Below are 12,447 nucleotides of genomic sequence, written 5' to 3' on the forward strand. Positions count from 1 at the left end.
CACTGACCGAAGCAGGAATTCACAGATAAACAGCTGCACGGTGTAGGTCGGTGCCTTCTAGCAGAGCACTTAAGGATGGTGGGACATAGGAGCAAAAGAAAACACATAAACATGATTTTGCTAGTTCTTTAGTTGTAGGGGTGTTTTTTCTCGTCTCTTTGTGTGTTGCACCCATGGCGATGATGTCCTCTTTCTAAGTCTACAGACAAAAACACATTTCTTCTGGGGGTTTGGTCGTAAGGCTTGTTTATTGTGTGATGGGTTCGAAATGTTTTTTGTGTGATGGGTTCGAAATGTTTATTGTGTGATGGGTTCGAATTTCTCTGACAGAGTTTTGAAACATATGAGTCGTGGCCTATCAAAATCCTGTGACTGGGGTGTAAAGGGTTACGATTAATCAAGTGTATGTTATAACCCCTTTTCTAATGTGCAAAATTGATATACTCAAAGCACAATGCTACCTAACTTGGGTTACTAAATGAAAATAGCATCCTACCGATGGAAGGTTTTTAAAACCTTGCTCTGTATCAAGCTGAATTAAATTCAGGCAGAATCTTGTCACCATCTTGCCACGGATGTATGACATATTCATGAATGCTTTTACAACACATGCCTTTACAACACAGGCAATACAACGAACGCATCGTTACTACGCATTCCATTACAACGCAAGTCATTACAACGACTTGCCATAGGAAATCGCTGGACTTTGGAATAGTTTATTTTACTATTCCAACTCTAGTCTGTGCAACAGTAGGGAAGGTGTTGGATTTAAAATCCAACAATGTGTTCCCTAAAGCAAGTCGTTGTAACGACTTGCATTGTAAAGGAAAGCGTGGTAACGACGCGTTCGTTGTAGTGCCTGCGTTGTAATTGCACTGCGTAGTTCTGTCTGCGTTGTAAACGCTTTTTCCCTCTTGCCATGTGCAATGTGATTGCAGGCAGACTTCGTCTCTGCCATGCCTAACAGCGCCTCCTTCGGTTGAGGTGGTGGATTGCACGAAGTTAGAGTCAACTTGTCCACCCCAGGGCATAAGATCTTGTCCTTCTGGTGCTATGTTCTTCCTATCATTCTCAGGCTAAAAATCTCCTCTCTATCAAAATGAGCCTCCCAACAATACCGACCTTCCTAGGGGCCGAAGTGCCGCAATGGTACGCAATGGGCTGATTGACGTAGAAATCACTTCGCTTATCCTAAGTATCTTATGAAAGAGATAAACATCTAACGTGGCATCACTTCTCTTTGTAGAACAAATCAGAACCTCTATGCTCAGCTTGACCCCCAGGTGCGCCTGCTATTGGAAGAGAAAGAGCAGGCAGTGATGACATTACAGGAAACTGTACAGGTGAGTGATTAAAAGGACACGTGCATCATCTGCTCACATGCAGTTGTGCTTTTGTATCCATCTGGCTTCACCTTACCAGCAGGGGTTGCTTAGAACACTGCCACGCCTCACAAGAATTTTAGCCTGTATAGAACATCACAATACCGCATCCTGTGAGAACGTCAGAGTGCAGCTGAGGGTTCCATACAACAGCACCACATCGAGTAAGGGCATAGGATCCAAAGAACATAACAGTGCAGCCAATGTGAATTTCCAGGTTCAACTGTTGATCCGTGTAACAGCACCTCAGGTTCTTCTGCAAGAGATTCCAGAACATGGATGGTGTCCATTGTGACAGGACCATAGGAACCTCTTCAGGACCTCAGCCTGTATGAACTTTGAGGTCCACGGAACACCAACATAATGCATCCAACAACAACCTCAGAGTGCGTCCGGATGCTGTAAGCACACCACATTAGTGCTTTTGAGACGTCCTCAACTCATTCCGTTAGAGCTCCAGGAGCTCGGATTGGGTTCTGCATGACACAGCCCCATCTCATCAAATAAGGGCTGGAGGTATTCTTCTGGACCTCTCTGTAAAAGAATGACACACTATCCAGTAAGAGTGCCAGGAGCTCAGTTGTTGCCTGTCCTGCGTAGCACTGCCTCATCTCACTGTGTTGTACTGCAGTGCTTATATAGCACTCACTACCCCTATGTTGGCTACTGAAGTGCTTGCCTTCATGGGCAGCATTTCATGCAATGTAGGGTATGTAGTTGGAAGGGTTTTGTGATCCTGTCATGCATGATGGCCACCGAGATATGGGTATTGTGTTAGGGGACAAAACCGTTAGCAGTGTGGTGAATGGTGATGTCCGAGCGATTAGTGTGCCCAGATTATGGTTTTCTGGAAGCTGGAAGCAGCTCTGAGGTCCCTATGGTATTTCTAATGATCGTGGTCTTCTTCGTTCGTTACTGCACTGGGTTCGCCAACCTTAAATTTTGTTTATAGTTTTGGTCCTGAGCTGGCTTGGTAGGAGAAAGAAAAAAGTGAAGAGATTGGATGGGCTTTGTAAACTATCATTGCATATCTGAGTGCTATTGTGTGATGTAGAGAAGGGGCCTTAGTGTATGATTATTTGGGATCTTCCGTGGTGGAGTACATTAAAATCCTACAATTTATCAGCATTATGTGACAGATCTCTTCAGTTATTCCATGCCTGCTCATTTGGTAATGGCTAGTGGTGATGTTGAAGCCCCGTAGCAGCAATGTTTCATGTGAGGTATAATTGGCTGCCAACCGCTGAGTGGGGTATAACTATTAGTGTGGGCCTGAAATGTTGTATATTAATTGACATAACTATATACAGCTCAGGGGAACTATAGGTCAACTGTTTTTGCTTACCTACATATACAATGTAGTTTGATGGTTGGGTTGTTCCCTATCAGTGGGATGTACGCTAAAGATTTAACTTGAAGGTATTACCTTTCCAGGTTTTATCCCAGGGATGGGGGGTGATGTAGATATCTTGGAAATAGCCATGTTTACAACTGTCTTTTTTTTAAAATAACTTTATTTATTGGTTTTAAGCAGGCAAATTGACATTCAGACATACCCATTTTCACCAATACGTAGCCCAACAGACCCCACCACTTGGTGTAGGCGATTTATACCTAGCGTACGGAGCCAAAGTTGGGAACTACTCTCCATATGCCTTAGGCCCAAAAAATTATAGCATACTTTGAAAGGGCAGTACCTAGGTCTGAACCCTGGTGAAACCTGCCCCTTACATACCCCCTCCCTCCCTAGCCCAACTCCCCCAAACTCCCCCCCTCCCCACCCCAGTACCGGTGTGCTACCTCTCCACGTGAACCAGAAGATGAAGTGCCCCCTATTCTGTACCCTTAGAGCGTGAGGCGTCAGTAAGTCGGAGTAAGCGGAGGTATTTGGAGCCTGTGACTTCATTAACTTCATGCGCCAGCAATGCCAGGATGGGGCGCCAGATAGTACAGAAGGAATCTGATGAGTGGGTCAGGTTAGCGTGTATGCGTTCCATCCCGATAATATACCACAGTTTGTGTAACCACCCAGTGTGTGTCGAGCGTGTTTGCGTGCCCCATAGCGATAAGATATGTTGTACTGCTGCGCCCACTGCTAGCCCCATTTGTTTCCCCGAATAGATTTCAATGGGAAGGTGAGTGCATTAGGCAACCCTAGAAGAGTATAGACAGGGAAGCGGGGTATTTTGGTGTCGAAGTAAGTGTCTATATCAGCAAGGTCTGCCGCCCAGTAACCTGTCACTTGCCTACAGTCCCATAGGATATGCATCAATGTGCCCTCCTCATCACAGTCCCTCCAACAGGTGGGGCTACGATCCGGGTTAATTTTATTAAGGCGGGTCCGGAGTCAGGTGTCAGTAAAGGGTGACCTTAACCGCAGCTTCCCTGCTTGTTGTGTTCCTGGCCGTATGGTTCGCTCTGTAGTAGATCTGTTGCCACTCTTTTAATGAAAGGCTCCTGCCTAGCTCCGTCTCCCACCGTCGCTGCCCAGCCGAACGCTCCAGGGAGGCAGGGGGGCGCAACATAAGATATAGTTCAGAAATCAAATGGCGGTCAGAGTGCTTCGATAAAAGCCACTTCTCATAGATCGTAAGGTGTCTACTCACTAAAGGGCGCGTGTCAGGTTGAAGTAACCAATGGCGAAGTTGGAAATATTGACATTTTTTGGGATGTTTAATGCCGTGCCAGTCAGTCAACTCAGCGCATGGGAGAAACCCGTCAATATCAAATAGGTGTCATGCAGATTTACAGGCCGAGACTTGCCATTCCGGAAAAGCCCTCGTGTCAAGTCCTGGAGGGAATGCCGGGTTGTCAAATAAGGGCGTAAGTGACGAGAGAAAGGATGTAAGATGCCGCTGGGTCGCCACCGCATCCCACACCCGTACTACTGAGGGCGTGATGGGAGATCTATTGAGGTACCTTGGTCTATCCGTAGGTTTCTGGAATGGTATCTTCCACAAGGAGAGACCTGCCATCGGTCTGTCCTGGAACAGCCATCTTTTCCATGACTCAGGTCTACTCCATTCCACGAGATAGCAAAATTGCGCCGCTCTATAGTAGGTCAGTAGGTGGGGAATCCCCAACCCCCCTTCATTCGGGGGGCGGTAGGCAATGTTTCTGCGGACCCTCGGGCGCTTCCCTGCCCAGATAAAATGGAGTAGCTCTTGTTGCAATGAGTGGATGTACCGCATGGAGGGGTCCCACCGGGATTGTCTGAAATATATATAGTATTTTTGCCAAAATTGACATTTTGACCGCTGCCACGCGGCCGAGCAGCAATAGGGGTTGAGTCTGCCATTTACAAAGATCATAAATGATTTGGGAGTGGAGGACGGATTAATTTCGGGCAATTGTTTGGTCGGTGGACCCAGAATTATCCCCAAATAGGGGATTTCAGATTGGGGATGCAATTTCCCGAATTCAACAACCGTGCTCTCTGGAGCATTCTCCTTGAGGCCCAGCGGCAGCAGCATGGATTTCCCCATGTTAACTTTAAAGCCCGAGACTTTACCAAAGTCAGTCAGCTCCTGTAAGAACGCTGGGACCGAGCGGCTGGGAGTATCAAGAGTCGCCAAGATGTCGTCCGCATATAAATTAACAGTGTGGCCGAAGGGGATACCAGAGATGTTGGGGTTGTCCCTTATCCGTTGCGCTAGGGGTTCAATGTAGAGCGCAAAGAGCAGAGGTGAAAGAGGACACCCCTGTCTTGTGCCCCGCCGGATGTCAAACGGCCGGGAACTGACCCCATTGACCCGCTGTAGGTTGATCATAGCAGCTTGCGACCCAAGCCCTAAAATGAGTCCCTATGCAAAAATGGGCCAGCGTCTTATCCAAAAATCCCCAGTCCACCCTGTTGAACGCTTTCTCAGCGTCGACTGAAAGCAAGACGGCGTCCAGATCCATGAAGTGGGCCTTGTCTATTAAGTGCATTAACCGCTTGGTGTTGTCACTGCTTTGCCTGTTGGGTATGAAACCCGATTGGTCAGGTTCGATAATACCCGGCAAGCGGGGGCCCAGTCTGGTAGCCAGGACACCCATAAAGAGCTTTAGCTCAAGATTAAGAAGAGAGATTGACCGGTACGCTGCGCACTGAGTGGGATCCTTCCCAGGTTTGGGAATGACCACTATATCGGCCTCCAACATATCCGCAGGGATAGAGCCCATTCCCTTGAAGGAGTTGAACAGGCGAGTTCAAATCGGGGCAAGGGGCTGGCAAAAGGCTTTGTAAAATCCCGCCGAGAACCCATCCGGCCCCGGGGATTTCAGAGGTTTAAGGCGGGATATTGCGTCCACAACCTCCTCCACTCTAATTGGAGCGTCCAACGCTGTAGCACCAGACGCGTTTAGAGCGGTAACCGCTGCCTCGCTAAGATAGGCCTCCCCCGAACCATCGACCGAAGGGTCCTTACTATACAAAGTGGCGTAGAACTCACGGAGGGCTTCTGAAATCCACTCATCGTCTTCGACCCGCTCACCGGTACTGAGGGCCGCGATTTTGGATCGTTGAGCCCTGGCTCGAAGTTTACTCGCCAGGAGCTTCCCCGTCTTATCGCCCCCAACATAGTAGGAGTGTTTGAGTCGTAAGGCGGCATACTCTGCCCTTTCAAGGTCCAGGCTAGCTAGCTGGGCCCTGGCCGCTTTCAGCTGTCGCCACATTCTCGGGGCACCAGTACGACTGTGAACTCTTTCGAGTTCTGCCACTTTGGCCATCAGCTCCTCTCTCACTCTTTACAAATCTTGTTATCTGCCGCGGAAATAGCTATGAGTTCCCCCCTCACTATTGCTTTAAGGGCCCCCCATAATGCAGTCAAGGGTATGTCAGGGGAATCATTATCAGCCAAATAGTTAGTGATGCATTTATGCACTTGTTGTAGAACGTCGGGACGTTGCAGTAGGGATTCCCGAAGGCGCCACCTCCCCTTTGGACGGTGCAGAGGGCGAAGGTCAAGCATGACAGTCACGGCGTCATGATCGAAAAGAGCCACCGGGAGAATTTCAACAGACTGGACCAATACGTTGAGGTCGGACGACCCTATAAAGTGATCCAGCCGAGCATATGTTTGATGTACATGGGAATAAAAGGAATATTGCGAGCTGTGGGGATGAGCCGCTCGCCAGAGATCTATCAGCCCCCTACTCCGTAGCCAGTCCCGTCCCGCGCTCGAGATCGCCCCTGATCCCCCCTGGCGCTGATCCGATCGATCTTTATCCGAGTCCATGACTAAGTTGAGGTCGCCCCCAATTAAAATTTGCCGGTCATGGTGAAGCAGGTTTTCGGACAGGGAATCTGTGAGAAACGGCTCTTGTCCAGCGTTGGGAGCGCAAAGGGAGCCCACAATAACGGTGGTACCCCCCACCCAGAACCTGTAAGCCAGTAGCCTCCCCTTTACCTCTGCTATTTTGTCCCCAATGTCACCATGAAAGTGTCGCACCAACAGTATGGCCACCCCCCCCCCCTTTCTTATCTGGCATAGAGGAGTAGAACTGGTGAGGAAATGCTCGGGATCTCATTCTATGCCAGTCTTTGGGTAGTAAATGTGTTTCCTGTAACAGACAAATTGAGGCCCCAGAGTTCTCTAGATAACTCAGAATCGCCCGCCTCTTTATGGGGCTATTTAACCCCTTCACATTGAGGGTGAGGACTTGGGTTGTCATGGGAGACATCGTAGCTCATTGAATGTGTGTAGGCTGGACACCGACCATTTGTGTTTATGAGAAGGCGACTCAGTGACGCCGCCACAATCTGGCTCACCTTCCAGAATGCCTTCTGCCTCTATGGCCTCCCCTTGGCCGCACACCGGTACCCCCCCTCGCACCCCCTCCGCCCCCTCCCCCCCCCACCCCCCCACGAAACAATCCCAATGGCCAAACATTGTCCAATATCCTCAGCCCGAGCCAAGAACAAACGGAAATAGAATAACAGGGTGAACATGGTGTCCGGACGACCCGGGCTCCCCGCCCGCCACCCCTCCCCGCGGTTGCGAAAGTGTGATGCTTCGTATCGCCCCCCATAGTGAGATTACGGAGAGTCCGGCCTAGAAGTGTCTCTTGTTACTGCTGCGAGGGCCGAAGCCCGTTCAGTGGTAATCGTGGCGTGATCCGGCTTCACGATTGTCAAAGGTGATCGACGACGTCCCATCCGCTGCCATCCATCCCTGGAAGAGCTTTGCAATGGTTTAGGAGAAGAGTCAGGGCTGCGGTGAGTAAGTCCGAGTAGGTCGGATACCTCCTGGAACGAGCGGAGTTGGTGTAGCCTGCCATTCCACCTGAAGATTAAGCGGAAGAGATGGCCTCACGAGTAGGGCACTCCATTGGCTTTTAGAAAGGTGGTCGCGTCCTTGAAAGCTTTTTGCTTCTGAAGGGTGATGGAGGCCAAATCCTTGTAGAGAGCTATGGCGTGCCCCTGATACGTGAGTGGTTGTTTTAGGCGAGCTTCCTTTAAAATGCGCTCCTTTAGGGGAAAGTCTGGCATGAAAGCCAAGATGTCTGGTGGGGGAGCCGGTGCCTTTCGCCCAAGGCCCACCCTGTGGGCGCAATCGATGCGGATCTCAAAGTCCTGGCCAGCCCCTAGAATGTCCCGAAAGAGGCCCTGGAGGTATTCAGTCACATTTGCCCCTTCCGCTTGTAATGGGACACCCCTCACGCGGATGTTGTTGCGGCGGGACCTATTTTCAAGGTCCTCCGCATGAGCCTGCAGGTCGACCTGCTGATCCCTAAGTCGAAGGACTTCTTGCTGTAGCTGCTCAACTTCTTCAGATTTAGAGTGCTCACCGTTCTCTATGGCCTGCCACACGCTCTCCCAGCTCGTCCACATTGCGGCGGACTTCTAGCACCTCCCCTGCCACCTCTTGTTTAAGTGTTTGAAAGTCTTCACGAAGGGTGTTAAAAAGATATTCAAGAAATGCCCGGGTGATGGGCACCTCGCCTTCATCCTGTCGAGTGGACTGCGTCGAGGATGGGGGGTGGAGCCCACCCTGTCTCCAGCTGCTGACCCGTTTGTGAGCATATCTTTCAAGGAGCGATCCCCCTTTTTCCTCATGTTGGCCATGGTGGTGCCACTAATGGGACGACTGAGTTGCTGCCCATTGGGCGTAGCGATAAATCCGCTCGGGGGGTCCGCCCTCAGTCTCCTGAAGAGGTGATGTATCCCAAGCCGCCGTCCCCAGGCTGCGGCCAATCCTCACAAAAGCGGTCTCAGGCAGCGGCGGGAAGAGGGAGGGCGCGAACTGGGCGCACCCGGGGCCGTGATCCCAGCCCGGTCGGTGGGGGAGGTACACCTCAGAGAGAGCAAGAACATACAGCGCAACAAGGACCTCCCCCGCAAGACTGCATGTAACTCAGAGGAGTCCACGGCTGGTCCGTAAAGTCCTTTTGGCTGCCCCCTCTAAACCAGGGAGCAGGCCCAGATGCCCCAGATCCCAAGAGCTGTCAGACCCCAGAGCCCCAGTCCAGGAATAACGATCCCGAGGCCGCAGTATCCGCTATGGCGATGCAAGCACCGAGGTTCGGACCAGTTCTGAAGCAGCTGGCCAGAGTCCCACCGAGACCAAAGCCAGAGGACGCCAATCGAACCAGCCCCGTGCGCGCCGTTAGGTATGGCTCCGGGCGCGGAAAGTCACCGGCGGGCGGGCCTCTGGCATCACACTTTGAGAAGGGCAGTGCGCCCCGCACTACCCTTATGGGGATCGACCCCTGTGGCACCCGACCCGTTGGGCACCGCTGCCGCCTCTCCCCCACTCCGCGCTCCGCCCAACACTCCCGGGCCCGGGAAGCGTACCTGAGGCTCCAAGTTGTATCAGGCTGACCCCACACCACTCCAGGCGTGCCAACTCCAGTCGCAGCGGAGCCATGAGGGGAGGCGGCCTATGGGTCCGAAACTCTGGGCCACCCCTCTAGTCCAAGGAAGGCGCACCGTGAGCCGCCACCTTCACAGCGTCGAGGCGCCAACTCCTGAACACAGCGCCGCGCTGCAGGACTGCCCCCGGTAAGGAAGGTAAGTGAAGGCCACTCCCGGCCACCCAAACGCACACCAAAGATCAGGGCGGGGGGGAACTCCTGTCAGGAGAGCTACAGGAGCGGCGGCCCCCAAGGTCCAGAAGTCAAGGGTGGCTCCAGTCACCACGCGGCCCGGGGCAGCTGCACTGTTTATTGGATCTCGATCGGCCACTGTGGTTACTTGCACTGTGGCCCACTTCTATCTCCATATTATAGAACACAAGAGCAACCCTTATGTCCCTGTGAACCGGGTAAGTACAAAGTACTGCAAACAACATTCACAAGGAACTCATTTGAAATTATTAATCTATTTCATACAACGACAATGGTTGCTTATGAATCAATCTCACATATGTAAGCCATGAACAAAAAGGAATAAAGTAAGACTAAATCAATAATAATAACAATAGGCCCTCAAAAGACCAATTTTCTTTCAAAAGATTTTTTTCAAGCCCCAACAGAGGACTTTATTTAATAAACACTTTTTAAATCACATATAAAACATTTCATATATACAAGCAATCTTTTCTTTCTTACATTCGCAGTGCAATGTGATCCCCAGTGAAAAAACCATAACCTTTTGTATTGTGACCAAACAGAGAAAAGCAAAAATATACACGGTTATTGGAAAAAATATAAGGACAGTTTATATACAATATACAGTGATTCAGTCAAGGCTGTCTCTTATTTTTGTTGTAAAAAATAAGAGACAGCCTTGACTGAATCACTGTATATTGTATATAAACTGTCCTTATATTTTTTCCAATAACCGTGTATATTTTTGCTTCTCTCTGTCTTTTGAGGGCCTATTGTTATTATTATTGATTTAGTCTTACTTTATTCCTTTTTGTTCACCACTTCTATCTCCAGGCTCCTTCGTCCCAGTTCAGCAGGCTGGCGCACGCCCGGAGAGTCGCGCTCTGGCGCAGCTAGGCCCGGCGCCGCGACCTCGATTTTGTGCGCCGGCCGCCCAGCGCACCTCCAGCCTGGCGCAAGTCAGTACGGGGAGTTGCGCTCACCTCTCCTCAGCTTCGGGGCCGCTCCCCGCAGGTGACACTCTCCGGTGCGCGACCCGCCACACCTGAACTGTGCCCAAGCCAGAACACCGGGCCAGCGAGGGCACCCGCCGTCTCTCCTCGCAGGCACCGCGGTCACTTTGCCGCAGAACGCCGGGCCCTCCACAGGCGACTTCCTTGGATTCCGCCGCTTAAGCGGCACAACGGGCCCCACGTCACAGTATCGCCATGCCTCCTGACATCAGTACAGGTTTTGCTGTAAAAGTTGGGGGACTGCAGGCACAGCGTAACCCAGGGCGAAGGGCCGTGGCGGGGAGCCTCCGAGCTTCACGTCTCTTCAGGTCGCTATCTTGGCCACGCCCCCTACCACTGTTTTTTGAAGTACATATGCTAATGGATGCTTCAAATGCTGGCTGGTAGCAAACTTCAGTGAATGGCATTTAACTTGCAAGTATAGTAGTACTTTTCATTGGGATGTTCTGTGGCCAATGCAGAGTGCCTTGATCATTGTCCTTCTAGCTATATGTAGCCAGTGGAGTGATTGCAGGACTGAAGTAATGCATTATCTTGGGTGAAGGCAGAGAAGAAGTCTTGCAGCAGCATTTTGAATTAGTTGTATTTTGTGTATGGTGAATGTGACTGCACCAAGGTATAGGTTTTTGGCATAGTCAAGCTAGGAGATTGCAAGTGTGAGGATGGCTTGCAGTTTCTTTTGGTATCCAAGGTTTGGGAAGATGCTATGGAGTGTTTTCATTGTGCAGAAGCCGCTCACTGTGAAATTCTTAACATATGGTATCAAAGATAGGTCTGAATCCAGGATTACCTCTAAGTTTCTGACTTCTCTTGATGTTTTTGGAGGGACCTCGAGTTCCTGGAGCCATATGATGGTGGCTGGTATTTTTGACATTGTTGCATGCCATGATCTCTGTCTTTGCTGTGTTTAGCTTTATATAGATATCCATCATCCATGAGTTTATCATGCGAAGGCAGTTATCAAGCTTTGAGTTGTAGAGGTCTTCTGGCCTTCCAGTTTTAGCATGATTTAGGTGTCGTCCAATTTGTTTTTGTTCAGGAAGAGCCTTAAGACCTGGCTTTTTAATCTCTAGGTCTTGTGATTGTGGTATTTCTGTCTTTTGACACTCTGGGTTGTGGAATTCTGCTAAAATATGGAGGTCTTTAGAAAGGCAGTCAGCTTTAGTTATGGATTTGGAGCAATGTGGCGTTTTTGTGATTCTCTTAGCTCTTCTGTAGGCTCAGTTATAGGTGCATAGTGTGCTTCTGTTTCATTTCTTGATTTTCTCTATTTGCGTTGTAGCACATTGAGCGCTGTGTTCATTCTTTTGACTGTGTCATTATTCTGTGTGGTTTCCTTTTTTATGGGCAAACCTGGGTGTAGTTTTATTGGTATCTGTTTATCCAGTGGAGTGGATATCCAGTGGTAGAAGGTGTGTATGTCTTTTGGTCACATTTTTACTGTCTCATCTTGTGGTCATTAGCAAATCTCAGACCTCTACCTTCCTTCAAATGAAATGTGAAGGACCTGTGGTATATCGTTGCACTCTGTAATGGTTTTTGCGAAGAAGACTGGGAGTGATCCACTGTAATGTTACTTTGTCATATGAATTATCTGACTCATGTGAATAATAAATTGGCACAGCATTACCCATAATTGTTTCATTCAGACTTACACAGTGAAACGTTATAGATGCTGATATTTTAATGCAGAAAATATGGAATTTTGGATATTTTTAGAAAAAACAAAAAATAATCAACAGGTTCTCTGTGCAGGGGATGTAATCTGCAGTCATTCAGCATTGGATATTCCATCAAACGGTATGTGGGTAGGTAGATAGATAGGTAGGCGGACAGATGGACAGACAGACAAAGTAGATAGATAGATTCCAAGAGAGAGAGAAAAGCTTGTCCACTACTCTATCACAATCTGAGAAAAATATGCCTACAGGTAATAAGCCATAAAGCCATTTTCATTAATCACGTAAATGTAAGATACCTGAACAATTATCCAACACCATAGCATTTTGATTCACCTC

At 49.4% G+C, this 12,447-nt stretch overlaps 1 protein-coding gene across 2 annotated transcripts in view; it reads left to right on the forward strand.

The window, feature by feature from the left end:
* LOC146867967 (sperm flagella and cilia-associated protein 1-like) overlaps window positions 1–12,447 on the forward strand; it is a 368,080-nt gene that overhangs the window by 66,088 nt on the left and 289,545 nt on the right. For both annotated transcript variants that reach the window (XM_085608716.1, XM_085608715.1), the window contains exon 6: window positions 1,250–1,346. In XM_085608716.1, the coding sequence (XP_085464842.1) occupies window positions 1,250–1,346 (97 nt within the window). The remainder of the gene's footprint in view (window positions 1–1,249; window positions 1,347–12,447) is intronic.

The sequence above is a fragment of the Triturus cristatus genome, chromosome 1_2 (genome assembly GCF_964204655.1).
Source record: "Triturus cristatus chromosome 1_2, aTriCri1.1, whole genome shotgun sequence".
Taxonomy (NCBI): Eukaryota; Metazoa; Chordata; class Amphibia; order Caudata; family Salamandridae; genus Triturus; species Triturus cristatus.